This window comes from Salvelinus namaycush, chromosome 21 (assembly GCF_016432855.1).
Source record: "Salvelinus namaycush isolate Seneca chromosome 21, SaNama_1.0, whole genome shotgun sequence".
Taxonomy (NCBI): domain Eukaryota; kingdom Metazoa; phylum Chordata; class Actinopteri; order Salmoniformes; family Salmonidae; genus Salvelinus; species Salvelinus namaycush.
In genome coordinates this window covers 9,930,813-9,955,944 of record NC_052327.1, presented here as the reverse complement: position 1 = coordinate 9,955,944, position 25,132 = coordinate 9,930,813, and the positions used below count along the sequence as shown (strand labels likewise).

The following is a 25,132-nucleotide window of genomic DNA, read 5'->3' as shown; positions in this document are numbered from 1 at the left end:
TGATTAGAAAAGTATTCCTTGAGTCAATACATGTTAGAATAATCTTTGGCAGTGATTACAGTTGTGAGTATTTTTGGGTAATTCTAAGAGCTTTGCACACCTGGATTGTACAATATTATTATTTAAAAATTCTTCAAGCTCTGTCAAGTTGGTTGTTGATCATTGCTATACAGCCATTTTCAAGTCTTGCCATTTAAGTCAACTGAAACTAGGCCACTCAGGAACATACAATGTCGTCTTGGTAAGCAACTCCAGTGTATATTTGGCCTTGTGTTTTAGGTTATTGTCCTGGTTTTTGCCTTTGCTTAGCTCTATTCCGTTTTCTTTTAATATAAAAATAACTGCCTATTCATTTCCGATGACAAGCATACCCATAACATGATGCAGCCACCACCATGCTTGAAAATATGAAGAGTAGTACTCAGTGATGTTGTGTTCGATTTGCCCCAAACATAATACTTTGCATACAGGACATGAAGTTCATTTCTTTGCCACATATTTATCAGTTTTACTTTAGTACCTTATTGCAAACAGGATGCATGTTTTGGAATATTTGTATTCTGTACAGGCTTCCTCCTTTTCACTCTGTCAGTTAGGTTAGTATTGTGGTGTAACTACAATGTTGTTGATCCATCCTCAGTGTTCTCCTATCACAGCCAATCAACTATAACTGTTTTAAAATCACCATTGGCCTCATTGTGAAATCCCTGAGCGGTTTCCTTCCTCTCCGGCAACGGAGTTGGGAAGAACACCTGTATCTTTGTAGTGACTGGGTGTATTGATACATCCAGTCACTATCCAAGTGTAATTCATTACTTCACCATGTTCAAAGGGATAGGCCTATTCCATTTTTAACAATCTACCAATAGGTGCCCTTTGCGAGGCATTGGTCTTTGTGGTTGAATCTGTGTTTGAAGTTCACTACTCAACTGAGGGACCTTACAGATAATTGCACGCTATACAATGCCTTCGGAAAGTATTCAGACCACTTGACTTTTTACACATTTTGAGAGTTTACAACCTTATTCTAAAATTGATTAAATAGTTTTTTCCTCGTCAATCTACACACAATAACCCATAATGACAAAGCAAAAACAGTTTTTTAGACATTTTTGCTAATTATTATATATTTTTTAAATGAAATATCACATTTAAATAAGTATTCAGACACTTTACTAAGTACTTTGTTGAAGCAGCGATTACAGCCTTGAGTCTTCTTGGGTATGAACCAAAAAGCTTGGACAACTGTATTTGGGGAGTTTCTCCCATTCTTCTCTGCAGATCCTCTCAAGCTCTGTCAGGTTGGATGGGGAATGTTGCTGCACAGGCATTTCCAGGTTTCTCCAGAGATGTTCGATCGAGTTCAAGTCCGGGCTCTGGCTGGGCCACTCAAGGACATTCAGAGACTTGTCCTGAAGCCACTCTTGTCTTGGCTGTGTGCTTAGGGTCGTTGTCCAGGTTTTCATCAAGAATCTCTCTGTCCTTGCAAAACATCCCCACTGATGCTGCTACTACCATGCTTCACTGTAGGGATGGTTTAAGGTTTCCTTCAGACGCTAACTCTTGGTTTCATCAGACCAGAGAATCTGTTTTTATTGGACACCTCCCTGACCAATGCCCTTCTCCCCTGATTTCTCAGTTTGGCTCTCAGAATGATGGCGGCCGCTGTGTTCTTGGTGACTTTCAATGCTGCAGAATTTTTTTGGTACCCTTCTCCAGATCTGTGCTCGGCACAATCCTGTCTCAGAGTTCTACGGACAATTCCTTCGACCTCATGGCTTGGTTTTTGCTCTGACATGCACTGTCAGCTGTGGGACCTCATATAGACAGGTGGACTTACCACAGGTGAATTTGCCACAGGTGAACTCCTATCAAGTTGTATAAACATCTCAAGGATGCTCAATGGAAACAGGATGCACCTGAGCTCAATTTCGAGTCTCGTAGCAAAGGGTCTTAATACTTATGTAAATAAGGTATTTCAGTTTGTTTATAAATTGGCAAGAATTTTTAAAAATATGTTTTCACTTTGTCATTATGGGGTATTGTGTGTAGATATAACGTGAAAAAGTCAAGGGTGTGTGTTTTAAAAAGAATTAGGAATTCTCCTCACACAGGGCACCATTTTTATGGGCGGTTGTCCTAATACCCTTTCATTGTTTCCCCCAGAAACTTGCCTTCATGGTTGCCCTCGGACTTGTCACCCATGACCATATGGAAGGTAAGTGCTGCCGGTTAGGCCTGAATTAAATTCCAGTTGCTACATTCACCTACATTCCCTAGAAGTTTATACTGCAGTGCTTGTATTAAGATACTGCTCTTTGTTTATAGAAATTCAAAGCAGGAGGCAGGAGCGTAAGCGAAGAACAACGGCGAACCCGGTGTACAGTGGAGCTGTGTTTGAGCCCGAGGTATGGCTGTTCTTCTACTTAACAATTGTTTTATATAGTGTAACCACACGTTACTACAACAACTGATACACAATCAATGTTGGGCGGATTACTTAAAAAATGTAGTCCGTTTACCGATTTTATTTACATGAAAAGTAAAGTAATCATTAAAGTATTCCTTTGGATAACTCAAAATGAATAAAGTAATCTGATTACTTTCACTTATAACACCCAGATGTTTTAAAAACAGGCACCTACTATAGCATTATTTCATTTAGTAGCCTAAAATAAGTATTTCCAAATTGCGATGTGTGAGATTATAAAGGTCCTATCAGTCACATGTTCTTTATGTGTGAGAGCATTGTCACAGGGCTCCATACTAAAGTTTTCAGCCCATGATTGGGTTGCACCAAGAATTTGTGGCAGGGTCACGCAATAGATAAAATGTATAGCCAAATCATCTTTTAAAGTCATTCAACATGCTTCATTAAGAAGTGTACTAGACTAAGATGGTATGATTTAAGAAATGAATTGTTTAATCTAACATGTCCAAGCAGGAAGGCATGATTCCAGATTTTTTTTGTGTGATTGTTGGGATTTTTGTTGTTTATTTGACTGTCAAAATGGGGTTCCAGAATTATTATTTTTTTTGTTCAATAGAGATTAATTTGTCTACATGGGGCACTAATGTCAAATAGCCTGGGCTAATTCACCACCAGGGTAGTAGTAGCTAGATTGCTAACTCTCAATGATATATCCCAATATTTAGGTTACTGATATGAGGCTAAGCCGTGTAATTGATATCAGTAATAAATTGAATGAAAAGGCCTATTCGCTCACCTTAAAAGAATACAAAAGAAGCCATCCACCCTTGATAGGCCATCAGCAGAACAACAATAGAATCTTTGAGAGCATGTGAGAAGTTTTGAATATGTGCTAAATGACAGCAATGCTGACAAATCAGGTCTTTTTAAGAATGTAACTGTAATCCGATGACATGTTGTTTTTTAAGTAATCCAAGCTGATTAGTTACTTCATAAGCCGTGGCTACGGGTACAGAGTTTTTGCCCATGCCCCCGCCGGCCCCTCCAGAGACCTCTTTCTTAATGCTAAATATCAGGATCACATTCTGTTATTTTACTGTTATTTTACACACACATTTGAAGCTGCTGCTCACACTCCGCCTCCCTTCGAGTTTCGCTATTTACTCACCTTCTGAACCATGATGATGTAGCCTATGTCTTTGCCTCATATTTCTGAACAGCTGAAATAAAAACCCTGCGGCGATTTGAACTAACATTCCAAAACATATATATTATCAAGGCTACAACCTGTCTGTCTGTTGTAACTGATATTGCAGTTGCACAGCAGGACACAGTCCCTACACTTTTGAGCAAAACAGTCAGCGTTTTGTGTGATGATGTAGGCTAATCTTTATAGTTGCTTCCATATCGTAGTTCCTGAGAAAAGAACACCACTTGACTGCCTGTCTGCTGCCTGCGCAATTTAGGCAATATTGGCAATGATGATAAAAAAAAACCATTCAATCGCTAATTAGACTGCGTGTCTGTGTCTTGCTGCGTTCCACCTTTGGGCAGCCGAATGTTCTAGGCAGCCGAGCATGTGTCCGGACCGGTAAAGAGTCTGAATGGGCAAGTTTGTTTTTTAATTGCCCAGTGCCATAGTTATGCCATATGTTGATATCGTGGCGAGAGGAAATATGTGCATATAAGTCGGCAGCTAAGAAGAACATTAAGTCGCTATACTGCCTGTTTGTGTTGTGCTTATAATTTAATTTGTATTCATTTAACCTTCATTTAGCTAGGCAAGTCAGTTAAGAACAAATTCTTATTTTACAATGACGGCCTACCCCGGCCAAACCCTCCCCTAACCCGGACGACGCTGGGCCAATTGTGCGCAGCCCTATAGGACTCCCAATCTCGGCCGGTTGTGATACATCCCGGGATCGAACCAGGGTCTGTAGTGACGTCTTTAGCTCTGTGATGCAGTGCCTTAGACTGCTGCGCCACTCGGGGGGGGCGCAGTATTTGCAACACTGACAACGCATTTTGTACGAACATGTCGATTTAATGTTTTTTGTGTAAAACATGTAAATAGGGAAAAAACATGAAATCGTTCTTATGCTAACTGAGGCATGGACTGAGAACGGGGCAAGTAAGTGTTCATGCTGACGTATGACGTAAAGGTAACGTAAGGGTAATGGCGGACTGAAGGGATTTATGTAGAGCACCTCAAGATAAAACATAATATTCGAAATATCTGCTAAATTAGACTAAAATATTAGCACTACTTAATCTGGTGAGTGATAACCTTCAATCTGGACAATAACACAAAACAAATCCTAAAACTAGAGACATTTATCGACAAATATTACGAAAACAGGCAACAACCAAACATGACGGAGAGTAAGACAGGGGAACCGATTACAAAACGAAAACGTGACTCTTCTACAGACACTGATGATTTAATATTCTCACCACCGGGAATGGTAAAGGTCGAAACCGATCTGTTAAAATCAATAAATGACAAACTGGGTATACTTGAATTAGTTAGTAAGGATATAAAAGAGTTGAAGGCAAGCCTAGAGATGAGTGATGAAAAAGCTGCGACATTGGAGAAGCAAACACACGCGCTAAAAGGGACAGTCAATAAGATTGAAACCGAAATTAATGGAATTAAAAAGGAGAACACCGTTCTGAAAGAAACCTTACTGGACATACAAACTAGATCCATGAGAGAGAATTTGGTACTTACAGGTATCCAAGAAAAAGAAGGAGAAGTTCCTGAATCTATAGTTAGAGTTCCTCCTTACAGCGCTTCAGATTCCACGCGAAGTTATCGACAAAATCCAACTTGAACGCGTTCACCGCTTCGGACAGAGAGGGCAGAGGTACGAACGCCCAATCGTTGCCAAATTTGCTTCATTTAAAGATAAAATAATGGTTAAAAGCCTGGGTAAAAGACTTGCTGGGACCAAAATTGGCATGAATGATCAGTTTCCGAAGGAAATTGCAGAACGGCGCAAAGTTCTGTATCCAATTTTCAAAGAAAATAGATTAAAAGCGAAACGAGTAGCTCTCGTCGTTGATAAACTATATATTGATAACCAGTTGTTCAGAGACACAAAGACTACTCCATGGTTATTTTAAAAATTACAAAGTTCTCATAGACGAGGGAAATAAACACAATTCAAGCCCGGTTACTGATTGTAACAATACAATAAAAAATATAGCTTTTCTATAAATCTTCACATATAACTAATTGAACACACAAGCACTAATTCAACATAGTGAAGATAAAAACTAAGTAAACAGAAGGCACAGTATGTGTGGATGGTATGGTTTGTGTTTATTTTTTATTTTATTTGTTATGTTTGGAAAGTTGAGTGAGTGAGTAATGAAATGGTTGCATATCCCAGAGCCAATGTATTGCTGTGAGCCGGGTATGAGAGGGCTTTCAATGTTGTTAAGATGATGGATATACTTTTATAATGAATTATACGTCTTATTTATTTATTGTCCTATCATGGAGAACTACATTTTTTATTTATTTTTTTATAAATTATATCTAATTATTTATTATCCTATTTTAATGGTACGGTCCATGGCACTATACCCTAGACACCCACCTGAATGACCCAGATACTAAGGAGAAGTCCCTAACTGTTATATGTGCCCGCTGTAAGCGGTCTGTATGCAGCTAAAATGAGGTCAGAGACCAAGAGCAGCACTGCCCCCTCAAGATTCTGAGCCTGCTTGGCAGGGTTGGTCCTGCAAAGCCAAAGCCCCATAAAGGGAGAGCATAATATACAAGGAAATTCTCAAAGCTGCTAATGAGAACCATGACGACCTTGTACCTAGCCGGTGGGGATTCCGGTGGGGTGCCCCCACCCAGGCAGTGGCAGTGCTGGCAACACTAGCTGCAGTAACCCATGGGGAGGGGGTCACACTCGGACATTCAGAGAGGGGGTATATTATTGTGGCCCTGGCGGCACAAAATCAAAGTCGGACTGCATGGAGATGCGTGGGGACATGGTCATGACGGGTGGCCGTATTGTGGGTGTTTCAGGAATAAGGTGTACATTTGACCTCCATTATCTAGGATATGACAATGGTAAATAAATCTCTCAATTTTTGCTAATTTTTTGTGCGGTCTTGCAGCTGCAACTGCAAGTGCATTTGTAAATCATGACCCATCTTGAGTTGGGCTCTGGGATGGTGCAATTGTTGAGAAAGTGAGCTTATGGTTGTGTGGGGGTAAGGGCTGAGTGTGTGTGGGTGTATGTGTGTATCCCACAACTGTTGCGAAGGAAGAAGTAAAAGATGTTAGGGACAATAGAGGATGATCCACAGATATATATAATACAAATCGAGGTGAGGGCAATGGAAATGCATATGGTAATTGATCTTCTTCAATTCGGTAAATGGCACTGTATGCTCTTTTCAAAGAATGGATCCCAGTCGGTTCAGGGCTATGGGATACAGGGGGTCGAGGGTGGTCTACCGGGCATTGGGATGACAAGCCATCTCGAGATGAGGCCTTTTAGCGGGTGGAATAGTAGGGACCAATTGGAGGTTTACTTAGTAGAAATGCAAATATCATGGTACAACTATATAGACACTCAATCATTATGTTACTTTTTAATAGTACGTTTACAAAAATATATTCTGATTAAAAGAATGAAAGGTGTGTCTCATTATGGTAAGTGGTGAAATAAGTATAGCCAGTTACAATTGTAATGGCTTAGCAGATAATAAGAAAAGACGATCAGTATTTACCTGGCTAAAAGAGAAGGATTATAATATCTATTGTTTACAGGAAACCCATTCAACAGTTTTAGATGAAGTTTTGTGGAAAAAGAACTGGGGGGGCAAAATATATTTCTCCCATGGGCAAAGAAATTCAAAAGGGGTGATGGTTTTAATTAACAATAATTTTGATCCAAATGTGCAAATTGTCCAAACAGATCCTCAAGGTAGATGGATTATTTTAAATATGTTATTGGACAATAAACAAATATGGCTTGTTAACCTATACGGTCCGAATAATGATGATCCAAGCTTCTTTGAAAATATATATAAGAATTTATCAACTCTACAAGCAACACTAGACTCTATTATTATAGTGGGAGATTTTAATACGGTCTTAAATACCTCTATAGACCGGAAAGGAAATCACACTACAAACTATCACCCTCAGGCACTTAAGGAAATCATGAATGTCATGGATATATTGGAATTAGTGGATATATGGAGACTTAAATACCCTGATTTAGTGAGATATACATGGCGGAGGCTGAATCAAGCTAGTCGTATTGACTACTTTCTTATACCATTCTCTCTGGCACCAAAAGTTAAAAAAGTGTTGATAGGGGACAGAATGCGGTCGGATCATCACATAATCGGCATATATATTTCTCTTACAGAATTTCCACGTGGGCGAGGATATTGGAAATTTAATCAAAGTCTACTAGATGATAAATTGTTTAGAACTAGGACAGAAGATTTTATAACTGACTTTTTCAGACATAACATAGGTACAGCAGATCCCCTTATTGTATGGGACACTTTTAAATGTGCCTTTAGAGGCCATGCAATTCAGTACTCATCTATAAAACAAAGGGAATTTAGATCAAAAGAGTCCATATTAACAAAGGAAATTGAAGGACTAACAGTACAGTTAGATAGCAATAAAAACAGTACCATAGAGGCACAGAATAAGTTAGAGGAAAAACAAAAAGAAATGGAGGAACTTATTCAAGAAAGATCCAGTGTAATATATTATAAAAATAAAGCGAACTGGATAGAATATGGGGAAAAATGCACCAAATTCTTTTTCAATCTTCAATATAGAAATGCTACCAAAAAAAATGTATTAAAACTTGTTACAAATGATGGAGTCACGCATGATTCACCAAATGATATTTTGAAAGAGGAAGTAAAGTACTTTAAGAATATGTTTTCGTTTCAGGCTCCTCCATCTCCACTAACTGAAACTAATTGTATGGATTTTTTTCCTATTAATAATGTAAAATTAACATCTGTACAGAAAGACTCATGTGAAGGCCAAATTACAGAGGAGGAACTGCTTGATGCAATTGGGGCCTTTAAGGATGGGAAAACTCCAGGGCTGGATGGCATACCAGTGGAAGTATACAAAACTTTTTTTGATATACTCAAAGGACCATTATTAGCTTGTTTTAACCACTCCTATATAAATGGTAGATTATCAGACACGCAACAAGAAGGTCTGATATCGTTATTACTGAAACAGGACCCAAGTGGTATATATAAAGATCCAGTCCAATTAAAAAATTGGAGACCTCTTACACTTCAGTGTTGTGATGCAAAAATCCTAGCAAAATGCTTGGCGCATAGAATAAAAAAAGTTTTGTCAGATATTATTCATCCTAATCAGACAGGTTTTTTACATGGACGATACATTGGAGATAATATAAGGCAAGTACTGGAAACAATAGAACACTATGAAATATCGGGGACACCAGGTCTGGTTTTCATAGCTGATTTTGAAAAGGCTTTTGATAAAGTACGACTGGAGTTTATATATAAATGCCTAGAATATTTCAATTTTGGGGAATCTCTTATAAAATGGGTTAAAATTATGTATAGTAACCCTAGGTGTAAAATAGTAAATAATGGCTACATCTCAGAAAGTTTTAAACTATCTAGAGGAGTAAAACAAGGTTGTCCACTATCGGCATATCTATTTATTATTGCCATCGAAATGTTAGCTGTTAAAATTAGATCAAACATTAATATTAATGGATTAGAAATCCGTGGCTTAAAAACTAAGGTGTCATTGTACGCTGATGATTCATGTTTTCTTTTAAAACCACAACTAGAGTCTCTCCACGGCCTCATAGAGGATCTAGATACCTTTGCTATCCTCTCTGGATTAAAACCAAATTATGATAAATGTACCATATTACGTATTGGATCACTAAAAAATACACATTTTATATTGCCATGTAGTTTACCAATTAAATGGTCTGACGGAGATGTGGACATACTCGGTATAAAAATCCCAAAAGAAAGAAATGATCTCACTCCAATAAATTTTTATAGAAAGTTAGCAAAAATAGATAAGATCTTGCTACCATGGAAAGGAAAATACTTGTCTATTTGTGGAAAAATCACCCTGATTAACTCTTTAGTCATATCACAGTTTACCTATTTGCTTATGGTTTTGCCTACACCTAGTGACCTGCTTTTTAAATTATATGAACAAAAAATATTCCATTTTATTTGGAACGGCAAGCCAGATAAAATTAAAAGGGCCTATTTATATAACGAATATGAATTCGGAGGGCAGAAATTATTAAATATTAAAGCATTAGACCTCTCACTAAAGGCATCAGTCATACAAAAGTTATACTTAAATCCAAACTGGTTCTCTAGTAAATTGGTACGAATGTCTCATCCTATGTTCAAGAAGGGCCTTTTTCCCTTTATTCAGATTACACCTGCTCACTTTCGGTTGTTTGAAAAGGAAATAATCTCCAAAATATCCTTATTTTTTAAACAAGCCTTAGAAAGTTGGTTGCAATTTCAGTTTAATCCACCTGAAAGGACGGAACAAATAGTACAACAAATATTGTGGTTAAATTCAAATATAGTAATTGATAAAAAAACTGTATTTATCGAAGAAATGTTTAAAAAAGGTATAATTTTTGTGAATGATATCATAAATAGGACTGGTGGAGTTATGTCACACATGCAGCTAACACAGACATATGGAAATGTCTGCTCTACCCAAAATTACAACCAATTAATTGCAGCATTACCACAAAAATGGAAGAGGCAAGTAGAAGGGGAAAAAAGTAAGGAACTTGTATGTCGGCCCTGTATTAAAGAACATAAATGGTTAAAGAAAAGTGTGATAAATAAAAACATATACCAATTTCATTTAAGGACCAAAAAACTGACAGCTGTGCCATATAAATTGCAAAATAGTTGGGAAGAGATTTTCGATGTACCCATTCCATGGCACATGGTTTATGAATTGATACGCAAAACAACGCCGGATTCAAAACTTCGAATTTTTCAATTTAAATTACTGTACAAAATTCTTGCAACTAATAGAATGTTATATATATGGGGTATACAATCTTCCCAGCTCTGCAGATTCTGTTGTGAGGAGGCAGAGTCATTAGATCATTTATTTTGGTATTGTCCATATGTAGCTCGTTTTTGGTCACAGGTCCAGGAATGGCTGAAGAATTGCAACATTTGCCTAGAACTAACGCTACAGATAGCAATACTGGGGGATTTGAAAAGCCATAGTCAATCAATCAATAATATAATAATTATTTTAGCAAAAATGTTTATTTTTAATTTACAATCTGTAGAAGCTATGAGAATAGGAAGGTTCAAATCTTTTGTGAAGCATCACAGCACAGTTGAAAAATATATGGCAAATAAAAATCCGAAATGGATGATGTTGGAAGATAGATGGGAAGGGTTGAGTGGAACTGAAGGGTGGGACTAATAACAAGATAAACAATGTAGGGCATACGGGATCTGTGAAATGTGTATAGGTGCGGAGCTTTTGTGAAATAGCACAGTTACAAGTGGAAATAAAATTGGATGGACAACAGAAATAGAGGAAGGACTAAGAACAAACAAGAGAGAAGTATTATAAAGTAGTCTGTGTCTGTAAAATAGGTATAAGATGTATAAATTGAAGGTAAAAGCAGAAGTGTTTATTAGTTTACTCCAATTGGGGGAGCGGTGGTAGGGTTGCGGGGAATAATAATAAAGGTATATTCTTTAAAAAAGTATGTATGTCTATATAGGTATGTGTATGTATATATGTATATATGTATGCATGCGTGTATGGATATATATATTTACCCCAAAAAATATGGGGGATTGGAAATGATGCAGACAATTACATTGGAAGCAACATTCTTTCCGCAATATTAAGCTGATCCACCCCAATTAAAAAAAAAAAAAAAACTGAGGCATGGACTGCAGTAGTTCAAACAGTTTTGTATACAGCATGAAGTTTGCAGGCTACACTAGTGACCAGACAAGGGAAACCAAGGAGGGGAGAGAGGCAGCGGAGCACTCAGCACAGCAGCTACGTAGGCAACGGAGTAGGCACTGGCTACGTAAAAAACAATATCCTGCACATGTGCAGAAATATCTGTATTTTTAGCATAGGCAAATTGGAATACAGAAACTCCATATTTCATATCTGTAATCGGATAACGTAATCTCCATTACATGTAATCCATTACTACCCAACCCTGTACACAATGTGTTTCTTATTAGGGTGAATGTCAGTGCACATACTTTTTAAAATGCGACCATAATACGCACCATTTTCCTTGCATGTGAATATCTGAATTCATGTGAATATCTGAATGCATGGACTCAGAGTTAGAATTTAGCCCTGTGTTGCATATGAAAAGAAAACGGGTGTCCTTTTGAGTGAGCAACATGGACTTTGCAGTCAAATCAAAGCTGTATTTGTTCTCCCACATATGTATTCCTTTCAACGCCGTGCAGAGGAAGAAGAGTGCAGTAACCTACCTAAACACTCCGCTCCACCAGGGAACCAGAAAGCGAGGTCAGTATCCACTCAACAAGCTGTCAACACTGGAGGCTGTAAACACCTGCACATACACCTGTTCCAATGCCCAGGGTACATATAGATGTATACATTACTGAGCTGGCCTATATTTGATGCATGTATGTTTTAATCTACTTAATGTAAATGGTACGAAATGCTCTGAATGTCTCACACACAACTTTTCTGCTGACACCTCTTTGCTTGCTGGCCCGAATCGCATGCAGGGACACTTACTAAGAGACTGCTATTCTGACCTTGAAGACTTCATTATGACTGCCTTTTCTTTATCCCTAACTGTAGAAATTTCTTGAGTTTTTCCCAATTGTCATTTGTGAAAAACGGAAGGTTTTGGTGAGAGGGATAATAGTTCATCTCAAAGTGTAACAGTGTCAGATGTTTCCATGCATCAACTAGAGCGGAGTCAATTTGTTGATCCGAGCACTAGGAAATCGGTAGGCCTCAACCCCAAATGAATGGGAAAGATGGGCACCATCCAAATACACTTACACACCATGTTTTGCTGTATGAAAGCATCTGACAAACTGTGATTCACTTTGAACTGTCTCTTTTTGAGGTTGATTTTGTAGACGTCCTAGTGAATAGGGAGAGATGTCTCACTCCCTTCAACTGTCAGCTTCCCTCCACCCTGCCAACGTATTTGCTCTGCTTTTTCTTTTGAACCCCACTTGCATGTAGCTTCTGTCTCTTAGTGCACTAACTCCGCTCTGTGCTTCTCCTCCTCCACCCTCAACTCAACACCATCCCCTTTTTCACGCTAGCCAACGAGGACCGCCTGTCAAAGGTATGTTGGACAGACGGTTTGTTTGTTTATTTGTTTTCCTCCCACCTCCATCTTTTTTTTTTTTTTTTTTCCGTCTGTCTCATTTCACCCAGGTCGCCCACCCAAATACAGCAGTGTTCCGGAACTGGGCAGCCACACCCCGACCTCCCCCTCCAGCTGTCTCACTGCTTCCCTGGTCCCCGAGCGGCCCAACACGGGGGGGAGATTCCCCTTCCATGTCCACCCCCACCACTCTCTCCCCCTGCCCAGCCCCAGCTCTGGGGATGTAAGTAGCAGCTGGAGAGACCAGAACAGCAGCCTGGACTTTCTGGGGCTCTATCCCCACTTACTTACCTACTGTCGCCACTCCCTTTTTTATACCGGTGGTATTATCCACAGGCTGTAACCTCCCCATCACACACAAATACTTAAGTGGAGTTCAAATCTCCCAGTTCCTTCACATCTAAAGACCTAGACAAGTACAGACACTTGTTTATTGATTTACTCCCTACTGTCTGATCCTGATCCTATTATTTAATTGTTTTTATGCATTACAAAGTGAACAGTACCCCTCTCCTTAAATTTAGTACCGCCCCAGTACCTCTTTCCCCCTACTCTTAGCCTGTCAAATTGATAATTTACTCATTTTATGTTTTAAGTGGGATCAGTTCGTTTAGATCCTCTTTTAAATACCATTAAAAATATACTGCAGTTTATTACATAGGTTAAACTATATTTTTAAATAAGAAATGCAGAATGGTATGCACAGTGGCTTTTAGAATGGCCTTCACCCATTTCAGTGTTGGAATTACACACATTACTTCCTTAAGTGTTCTCTTTTTATAGGGTGGCTAATTAACTTATTTAGGCTCAGTTTCAATCTTTCTCATTAGGAAATGCGACTGAGAACGAGATTTGGGTCTTGGCGGCGTGCTTTGATGTGGGTGTCTCTTGTGTGGGAAGCATTTGTACGTTCACTCTGCCAAAACAGTACACAGTTAGTCACTCACTGTTCTAGATTATTTATAACAATCTAACCAGGTCTTGTCTGGAACTAGCCTAGGCTGGCTAGCAAGCTAGCCAACTTCTTTAGCCAATTAGCTACAGCCAGCCTGTGTGCAACTGTGGCAAAATTGGTTCGACTTTGGATAGCCGATCTGTGGGGTTAGTTGCGGACCGCCAGTATATATTACATTATATTGTAATTCATGTTGTACATTTTTTCATTAAATGCTTTGAATATTTGTATATGAAGTTCTACAATTTGTTAGGGATTTTTGGATCCAATTTTAGAGTGGAAATATTCACAGATAACTGATAACTATTTATACAAAAGTATATGAACACCCCTTGAAATGAGTGGATTTGGCTATTTCAGCCACACACGTTGCTGACAGGTGTATAAAATCGCGCACACAGCCATGCAATCTCCATAGACAAACATTGACAGTAGAAAGGCCTTACTGAAGAGCTCCATGACTTTCAACGTGGCACCATAGGATGGCACCTTTTCAACAAATCAGTTCGTAAAATTTCTGCCCTGCTAGAGCTGCCCCGGTCAACTGTGCTGTTATTGGGAAGTGGGAATGTCTGGGAGCAACAATGGCTCAGCCACGAAGTGGTAGGCCACAGAAGCTCACAGAACGGGACTGCCGAGTGCTGAAGCGCATAGAGTGTAAAACTCGTCTGTCCTCGGTTGCTACATTCACTACCGAGTTCCAAACTGCTTCATGAAATGGGTTTCCATGGACAAGCAGCCGCACACAAGCCTAGGTTCATCATGCGCAATGCCAAGCGTCGGCTGGAGTGGTGTAAAGCTCGTCGCCATTGGATTCTGGAGCAGTGGAAATACATTCTCTGGAGTGATGAAGCACGCTTCACCATCCGGTTGTCCGACGGACAAATCTGGGTTTGGCGGATGCTAGGAGAACGCTACCTGCCCGAATGCATAGTGCCAACTGTAAAGTTTGGTGGAGAAATACTGGTCTCGGGCTGTGTTTCATGGTTCGGGCTAGGCCCCTTAGTTCCAGTGACGGGAAATCTTACAATTACAATTACATATTAGTCGTTTCTGTGCTTCCTACTTTGTGGCAACAGAAAGGTCCTTTCCTGTTTCAGCATGACAATGACAATCCCCCGTGCACAAAGCGAGGTCCATACAGAAATGGTTTGTCGAGATGGGTGTGGAAGAACTTGACTTGCCTGCACAGAGCCTTGACCTCAACCCCATCCAACACCTTTGGGATGAATTGGAACGCCGACTGCGACCCAGGCCTAATCACCCTAGGAAGAGTAGCTGCTGCTTTTGCAACAGCTAGTGGGGATCCTAATAAAAAACCAAATACATCAGTGCCGACCTCACTAATGATCTTATGGCTGAAGAGAAGTCCCTGCAGCAATGTTCCAACATCTAGTGGAAAGCCTTCCCAGAAGAATGAAGGCTGTTTATAGCAGCAAAGGGGGGACCAACTCCATATTAATAATGCCCATAATTTTGGAATGAGACGTTTGACAAGCAGGTGTCCACACACTGTAACGCTCGTCTTCCTCCTCGTCTGAAGAGGAGCAAGGATCGGACCAAAACGCAGCGTGGGTTGAATACATAATAATTTTAATAATAATAACGAAGACGAAAATACACTTGAACAAACTACAAAATAATAAACGACGTTAACAGACCTGAACTTGAGAACACATAAAACAATGAACGCACGAACAGGAACAAACGAACGAAACGAAACAGTACCGCGTGGTGAACAAACACAGACACAGCAACAATCACCCACAAACAAACAGTGAGAACAGCCTACCTTAATATGGTTCTCAATCAGAGGAAACGTAAAACACCTGCCCCTGATTGAGAACCATATCAGGCTAGTTGACAATGAACCCAACATAGAAACACATAACATAGAATGCCCACCCAGCTCACGTCCTGACCAACTAAACAATACAGAACAAAGGAAATAAGGTCAGGAACGTGACAGTACCTCCCCCCAAATTGCGGACTCCGGCCGCAAAACCTGAACCTATAGGGGAGGGTCTGGGTGGGCATCTGTCCAAGGTGGCGGCTCTGGCTCTGGACGTGGCCCCCACCCCACCATAGTTAATCCCCGCCTCCGTGGCCTCCTTCTAATGGCTACCCTCCATATTAACCCCACTGGATTAAGGGGCAGCACCGGACTGAGGGGCAGCACCGGACTGAGGGGCAGCACCGGACTGAGGGGCAGCTCCTGGCTGACTGACGGCTCTGGCAGATCCTGGCTGACTGACGGCTCTGGCGGATCCTGGCTGACTGACGGCTCTGGCGGATCCTGGCTGACTGACGGCTCTGGCGGATCCTGGCTGACTGACGGCTCTGGCGGATCCTGGCTGACTGACGGCTCTGGCGGATCCTGGCTGGCTGACGGCTCTGGCGGATCCTGGCTGGCTGGCGGCTCTGGCGAATCCTGGCTGGCTGGCGGCTCCTGGCTGGCTGGCGGCTCCTGGCTGGCTGGCGGCTCCTGGCTGGCTGGCGGCTCCTGGCTGGCTGGCGGCTCCTGGCTGGCTGGCGGCTCCTGTCTGACGGGCGGCTCCTGTCTGACGGGCGGCTCTGGCGGCTCCTGTCTGACGGGCGGCTCTGGCGGCTCCTGTCTGGCGGGCGGCTCTGGCGGCTCCTGTCTGGCGGGCGGCTCAGGCGGCTCCTGACTGACGGACGGCTCTGAAGGCTCAGGACAGACGGGCGGCTTTGAAGGCTCAGGACAAACGGCGCTGGGCAAACGGGCAGTGCAGGCGGCGCTGGGCAGACGGACAGTGCAGGCGGCGCTGGGCAGACGGGCACACCTGTAGGGAGGAGACGGAGAGACAGCCTGGTGCGTGGGGCTGCCACAGGACCCACCAGGCTGGGGAGACCTACAGGAGGCTTGGTGTTAGGAGGATGCACCTGAAGGACCGGGCTGTGGGGGAGCACTGGAGCTCTGGTGCGCAGCCTTGGCACCACTCCCCCAGGCTGGAATACTACTCTAGCCCGGACCCTCCAGAGTGCAGGCACAGGTTGAACCGGGCTGTGGGTGAGCACTGGAGATCTAGTGCCTACTACGCGCACCTCTCCTTTAGGCTCCACTCCCACATTTGCCCGGTACAAGCGGAGCGCAGGCATAGGACGCACTGCACCCTCCCAGCGCCCCGGAGACACAGCACGCAGAGCCGGCGCAGGATACCCTGGACCGAAACTGCATACCGGAGACCAGACGCGCTGAGCAGGCACAATACGCCCTGGCTGGATGCCCACACTCACATGACACTTTTGGGGGGCTGCCCTATAGCGCACCGGGCTATGGGCACGCACTGGCGACACCGTGCGCTTAACCGCATAACACGGTGCCTGACCAGTAACGCGCTGCTTATGATAAGCACGAGGAGTGAGCTCAGGTCTGCTACCTGGCTTAGCCACACTCCTCTTTAGCCCAAAAAAATTCTGGGGCTGCCTCTCGTACCTGTCGCGCTGCCGTGCTGCCTCCTCATATCGCCGCCGCTCAGCTTTCGCTCCCTCCAGCTCAGCTTTGGGGCGACGATATTCCCCAGCCTGTGCCCAGGGTCCTTCTCCGTTTAAAATCTCCTCCCATGTCCAGGAGTCCTGAGATTTTGGCCGCTGCTGCTGTTGCTGCCCGTTACCACGCTGCTTGGTCCTTTTGTGGTGGGTGATTCTGTAACGCTCGTCTTCCTCCTCGTCTGAAGAGGAGCAAGGATCGGACCAAAACGCAGCGTGGGTTGAATACATAATAATTTTAATAATAATAACGAAGACGAAAATACACTTGAACAAACTACAAAATAATAAACGACGTTAACAGACCTGAACTTGAGAACACATAAAACAATGAACGAACGAACGAACGAACGAACCGAAACAGTACCGTGTGGTGAACAAACACAGACACAGCAACAATCACCCACAAACAAACAGTGAGAACAGCCTACCATAATATGGTTCTCAATCAGAGGAAATGTAAAACACCTGCCCCTGATTGAGAACCATATCAGGCTAGTTGACAATGAACCCAACATAGAAACACATAACATAGAATGCCCACCCAGCTCACGTCCTGACCAACTAAACCATACAGAACAAAGGAAATAAGGTCAGGAACGTGACACACACTTTCGGCCATGGAGTGTATCTTCCGATATTATAATAATGATAATAATAACTGAAATTAAAATAAAAATAAATATATATATATATATACACACACACACACAGTACCAGTCAAAAGTTGACACCTACTCATTCAAGGGTTTTTCTTCATTTTTACTATTTTCTACATTTGTGGAATAATAGTGAAGACATCAGAACTATTAAATAACACATATGGAATCATGTAGTAACCATAAAAGTGTTAAACAAATCAAAATATATTTTATATTTGAGATTCTACAAAGACCATCAAGCGTTATGATGAAACTGGATCTCATGAGGACCGCCACAGGAAAGGAAGACCCAGAGTTACCTCTGCTGCAGAGAATAAGTTCACTGCACCTCAGATTGCAGCTCAAATAAATGCTTCAGAGTTCGTGTAACAGACGCATCTCAACGTCAACTGTTTAGAGGAGACTGTGTGAATCAGGCCTTCATGGTTGAATTGCTGCAAAGAAACCACTACTAAAAGACACCAAGAAGAAGAGACTCGCTTGGGCCAAGAATCACGAGCAATGGACATTAGACCGGTGGAAATGTCCTTTGGTCTGATGAGTCCAAATGTGAGGTTTTTTGTTCCAACCGCCGTGTCTTTGAGACGCAGAGTAGGTGAACGGATGACCTCCGCATGTGTGGGTCCCACCGTGGAGCATGGAGGAGGTGGTGTGGGGGTGCTTTGCTTGTGACACTGTCAGTGATTTTAATTAGAATTCATGGCAGACTTAACCAGCATGGCTACCCCAGCGTTCTGCAGCGATACGCCATACCATCTGGTTTGCGTTTAGTGGGACTATCATTTGTTTTTCAACAGGACAATGACCCAAAACACACCTCCAGGCTGTGTAAGGGATATCTGACCAAGGAGAGTGATGGAGTGCTGCATCAGATGACCTGGCCTCCACAAACACCCGACCTCGACCCAATTGAGATGGTTTGGGATGATTTGGACCGCGGAGTGAAGGAAAAGCTGCCAACAAGTGCTCAGCATATGTGGGAACTCCTTCAAGACTGTTGGAAAAGCATACCTCATGAAGCTGGCTGAGAGAATGCCAAGAGTGTGCAAAGCTGTCATCAAGGCAAAGGGTGGCTACTTTGAAGGATATAAAATATAACATATGTTTTGATTTGTTTAACACTTTTTTGTTTTCTGCATGGTTCCATGTGTTATTTCATAGTTTTGATGTCTTCACTGTTATTCTGCATTGTAGAAAATAGTACAAATATAGAAAACCCTTAAATGAGTAGGTGTGTGCAAACTTTTGACTTGTACTGTATATGTTTGTAAAACAGCCCTACAACGATACTCAGAAAGCTGATTTCTTAAGTTTGATGAAAGAACATTAATGGAAGCACCACATGATATGTATGTGCACCTGAAAGATTGGATTTTTTTCATGGAAAGACTGTGTTACTCTATTGAAAGGAGTATAAACTACAATGATTCCGGCAAAAAATGTACCTAGGCTCTGAAGACTGAGCTGCCTCATTGCCCCCCAGCAAAACTAGCTTACATTTAGGCTATTGTTTATATATCTATTTCACACTATGTTGAGGTAAAAAATCAGAGTATAATGCTTGTATGGATGTCAACCCCAATACATGTTCATGTCATCATCAATCAACTGCATTACAGTTAAACTACCACCGATTTATGTATGCTAGCTATGCTACCAGCTTATACGAATGGGAGTTAGCATTTAGCAGTCCGTTTTTCTAAACCTGAAAAGGGACGACTTCTAAATGTTATGCAGCAAAAACAGCCAAATACAGTTGAAGTCAGAAGTTTACATACACTTAGGTTGGAGTCATTAAAACTAGTTTTTCAATCACTCCACAAATTTCTTGTTAACAAACTATAGTTTTGGCAAGTCGGTTAGGACATCTACTTTGTGCATGACGCAAGTAATTTTTCCAACAATTGTTTACAGACAGATTATTTCATTTATAATTCCCTGTATCACAATTCCAGTGGGTCAGAAGTTTACATACACTAAGTTGACAGTGCCTTTAAACAGCTTGGCAAATTCCAGAAAATTATGTCATGGCTTTAGAAGCTTCTGATAGGCTAATTGCCATAATTTGAGTCAATTGGAGGTGTACCTGTGGATGTATTTCAAGGCCTACCTTCAAACTCAGTGCCTCTTTGCTTGATGTCATGAGAAAATCAAAAGAAATCAGCCAAGACCTCAAGGGGAAAAAAATTGTACACCTCCACAAGTCTGGTTCATCCTTGGGAGCAATTTCCAAACGCCTAAAGGTACCACGTTCATCTGTACAAACAATAGTAAGCAAGTATAAACACCATGGGACCACGCAGCCGTCATACCACTCAGGAAGGAGACGCGTTCTGTCTCCTAGAGATAAAAGTACTTTGTGTGCGAAAAGTGCAAATCAATCCCAGAACCACAGCAAAGGACCTTGTGAAGATGCTGGAGGAAACAGATACAAAAGTATCTATATCCACAGTAAAACGAGTCCTATATCGTCATAACCTGAAACGCCGCTCAGCAAGGAAGAAGCCACTGCTTCCAAAATCGCCATAAAAAAGCCAGACTATGGTTTGCAACTGCACATGGGGATAAATATTGTACTTTTTGGAGAAATGTCCTCTGGTCTAATGAACCCGAAATAGAACTGTTTGGCCATAATGACCATTGTTATGTTTGGAGGAAAACGGGGGAGGCTTGCAAGCTGAAGAACACAAGCACGGGGGTGGCAGCATCATGTTGTGGGGGTGCTTTGCTGCAGGAGGGACTGGTGCACTTCTCAAAATAGATGGCATCATGAGGAAGGAAAATTATGTGGATATATTGAAGCAGCATTTCAAGACATCAGTCAGGAAGTTAAAGATTGATCGCAAATGGGTCTTCCAAATGGACAATGACCACAAGCATACTTCCAAAGTTGTGGCAAAATGGCTTAAGGACAACAAAGTCAAGGTATTGGAGTGGCCATCTCAAAGCCCTGACCTCAATCCCATAGAAAATGTGTGGGCAGAACTGAAAAAGCGTGTGCGAGCAAGGAGGCCTACAAACCTGACTCAGTTACTCCAGCTCTGCCAGGAGGAATGAGCCAAAATGTACCCAACTTATTGTGGGATGCTTGTGGAAGGCTACCCTAAACGTTTGACCCAAGTTAAACAATTTAAAGGCAATGCTACCAAATACTAATTGAGTGTATGTAAACTTCTGACCCACTGGGAATGTGATGAAAGAAATAAAAGCTGAAATGAATCATTCTCTCTACTATTATTCTGACATTTCACATTCTTAAAATAAAGTGGTCATCCTAACTGACCTAAAACAGGGAATCTTTACTAGGATTAAATGTCAGGAATTGTGAAAAACGAGTTTAAATGTATTTGGCTAATGTGTATGTAAAGTTCCGACTTCAACTGTATATCCAAATTGGATTTTAGTAACCACATTGTGAGCCTGTTACCATACGTATTTGACAAATATCCACTTTGTTAGATCAGATTTGTTCAATATGCGCCAATCCAGCGTCCTTCTATTCCCCCCACTGTCTGCATTCCATTGACCTCTTTACCGCGTCTATCCCCGTTACCCTCTCTCTCTCTCTGACATGTGACAACCCATGCATCAAAACGTAGCTACGAAGCGTTACTTTGTAACCTGCTATGTTTATTGTTTTTGTGTCTCTGAAAAAATTCAATGACAGAGCTTGAGGAATACCCTTCGCAAAAAGCAAATATAACCCACCAGATTTCGCAGGCTTCACTAAAGGGCTGTAATGTTAACGTTACCACAGTTGAATGTTCCTAGCACGGCACTGGCTTTATGTTTGGGCATAGCATCCATTGTTTGTCACAACACCCAACACGACACTTCACGTAACAGTTTGTGACAAGTGCGCATTTGACACTTTATTGAGCTGGCAAGCTTCTATCTACTCGGCACTCACCGTAGAAGCAGTAACAGTTAGTTCACAGTAGTTCACTCTCCTCTCCGACTGGTGTAGTTGCATTGAGTGATAGTGTCCAGCCAAAGCAAGATTGGGTTATAGCCATGTAAAGAGCACCCTGTTCAGGACATATAATGAAATGCACCAAAAAAGTCACCTTCTATGAAGGATGCCTTTTTTCTTCATCTTATATCAGTCCTTTTCTGTAGATTAAATGCCGACACAAATACATCCATGAAAGGTAAATATCGGTCAACTGATATATCGGTTGGGCTCTCCAATTCATAGTTGGTTTGAGTTTTTTTATTAATTGAAATTTAGAGCTAATGAAATGTTTCGGATTGTCCAATTTGACTGACTAGCACCATAGGGATATCCAAACTAAATGTTGCATGGTCAGTGCGTGTTGGGCATTACGATCGGGTCTCTTGCAGTTGTGCTCCAAATGTATGATTACTTGGATGCTGTGGGCATGTTGGCAGGATGTAAATAAACGCTACCCAACGAAAACTGTTACATACCATTCATTCCTTGACATACCCTTTTTTCCTAATTATCTTGCAAATCTCTGAGACTGAATTTATGACCAAAATGATCTAACACTTTGTAGTCCATTTTGATACTAGAATAAATCTGTGCCACATAAGCCGTCTCCAGCCACTTTTTAAGTGTTTTTTTCTTTAAATGCCACAAAGACCCTAATATAATTCGATAATCAACAAACATGGCCCCTCCCCTCTGCCCTGCCTCTGCACACCTGATTGGTCAGGCCTAGACGGGCAGTGAAACTGATTGGTGCAATTCTTCCTGACAGGGAGACATCCATGAGGATTTCTGCACTGTGTGCAGACGCAGTGGCCAGTTGCTCATGTGTGACACATGCTCACGTGTCTATCACCTGGACTGCCTGGACCCACCCCTGAAAGCCATTCCTAAAGGCATGTGGATCTGTCCAAAATGTCAAGACCAGGTAAACGCAGCACCCGACCTACTGATCAGGGGGGGGGCATGGCCCAGCAGTCCAGTGGTTCAGTGGTCTAGATCTGAAAAATTGGTTGCCTTTTCAAAGTGGGCAATTGCCACAGAATTGTCCACAGGTTATCCAGAAATGTAATCTTCCCCTTAGGCTGTCATCAGCTAGGCTTTTTTCCTAAACGACAACATTAAGATATGGCTGTTCAAGAAGGAACGGCAAGCTTCAACATGATTCAATATTGTTTTATGTAATTCTTTCCCATTCATTTTGTTAGTGGATGATGGCATCTTACACTCCCATCTGATTTTGTTTGTTTGTCCATCGTTACATCACCAGAGGGTGACCAGAGAAATGTTCTCTTCCATGTCTAGGTAATGTCGTGACATCACAATCACAATACAACAAAGCTGTGCTCTTCTCTCCAGATACTGAAAAAAGAAGATGCAATTCAATGGCCGGGAACATTGGCTATTGTTCATTCCTACATCGCCTATAAAGAAGGTAGGAATAGCACACCAAAGACCTTGTGCCTCGACAAACATGAAATGTGTGGTTGGGCTACATTCAGCTGAAGCGGTGGTAGATGGAACAGTTCTGTCACTGGCATCTCAAACAACCAAATGGCCTTTTAAATCTCACTGTTGTCTGTGTGTTGTTTCTGTTTCCTAACAGCTAAAGAAGAGGAGAAACAAAAGCTAATTAAGTGGAGTGCTGAGCTGAAACTGGAGCGGGAGCAGTTGGAACAAGGGGTCAAACAACTCAGCAACTCTATAACGGTAAGCTCCATAGTAACAGCAGATCGCCTTTGTAAGCGAGTTGTTTCCAGATGGCCATACTGGAATAGATGGAAGTGGCTCAGATCTTCAATAATAGTGTCAGCTAGGTATTTCACGTAACTACCCCTATTGCTCTGATCAGAGATGCAAACTCGTCACTTTTCGGCAAAATTTGCCGTTTTTGATCTCCAAAATAGGTAATCCACGTGAATCGTGTAGTGGGCTGACGAAAAGTGCGCAGATGCAGTGTATCACCCATTGAGCTATAAAAGAGAGGCGCTAACAGATACTGTGCAGCAAAACTTTTCCTAATCTTGAGTCTTTTTTGGAACACTTATATAAATGTGTCCTGTGGAATGCACATGGAATTTTGACTTGGGAGCACCAGTGCGCTCAGATAATACATTGAATGCTCAGGCTGTTGTTTTTATATGTATCATTTTAGGGGTGTGCGTCACGAGCGAAGTAATTTGTAAAATTTTACTTTGCCTGTAAGAACCATTAGTACAGGCGAGTCTGATTTATTTTTAACTGTACCACAGCCTCTGCCATAGAAACTAACGGAGCATTGTTTTGTGCCTATGGTTGCACCTCTACAATGCAGAAAACCGGTTGTCTCTAGAACAAACCATTTTAAACTAAAGACCTATTTTACCTCAATAAGTCAGGATTCACAGGATGCTCTTTAAGGGGTATACACAAATGAATCATCATGATTAAGGAACAATGAAAATAGTTCAAATAAACCCAATTTAATCTATAAAAATAATTTGTCACAGAAAATAGATGATTTGCACTATGTATCAGAGGTCATTACCACTATATAAATTAATAGGGACATTTTCAGGTATGGCACAATTTATATTCTTTACTGCATTCCTTTTGCCCAATCACAGGTAGGCCTTTGTATATTAGCAAATCATCTATTTTCTGCAGTAACCTTTTCTATTATAGAGTAAAAAGTGTGATGTGTTGTATTGAGTAGAGGTGTGAATAAAAGGGACAGGTTTTTGTGAAGAACATATAGAATATGGGAACATGCATCCTCGGGGGGGGGGGACTCTGTGGTATCGTGATGCTACTTGGTATCTTGATACTTGACCTGTTATGAAATCGATAGTAATAATGTTGGTATTGTGACAACCCCACTCTAAAAATAGGCACATTTTCTTGCAGTTATCACCGATTTTTCACGTGTTTCCATGCGAATAAACATTTCACCTTTTTTTGGCCCTCACCAGTTTGCATCCCTGTCTGATGCTCTCGTGGCTTTAAAAAATCAGATAATGCCCAGAGATACTGATGGCTGACGTTAAATGACATTTAAATAGAACTGCATAAAAAAATGTTGCACACTGTTGGCAAAGCTTTCTAGCTACATAGCCAAATGCTAGCTAATTGTCTAAAGTCCTACAGTTTGCAGTTAATTAGCTATCCTAATACTGTAGCTGATTTCGAAAAACTTTGCATTTGTAATAACCGCACTAGTAGTGA

At 41.5% G+C, this 25,132-nt stretch overlaps 1 protein-coding gene across 1 annotated transcript in view; it reads left to right on the top strand.

Annotated features, from left to right (window-relative positions):
• The window catches only part of phf21ab (PHD finger protein 21Ab), a 73,541-nt gene that overhangs the window by 42,580 nt on the left and 5,829 nt on the right, over window positions 1–25,132 (top strand). Inside the window, exons 11-17 of the mRNA XM_039017174.1 lie at window positions 2,167–2,218; window positions 2,329–2,408; window positions 11,942–12,002; window positions 12,900–13,072; window positions 22,701–22,856; window positions 23,288–23,363; window positions 23,535–23,638. Of these exons, the coding sequence (XP_038873102.1) occupies window positions 2,167–2,218; window positions 2,329–2,408; window positions 11,942–12,002; window positions 12,900–13,072; window positions 22,701–22,856; window positions 23,288–23,363; window positions 23,535–23,638 (702 nt within the window). The remainder of the gene's footprint in view (window positions 1–2,166; window positions 2,219–2,328; window positions 2,409–11,941; window positions 12,003–12,899; window positions 13,073–22,700; window positions 22,857–23,287; window positions 23,364–23,534; window positions 23,639–25,132) is intronic.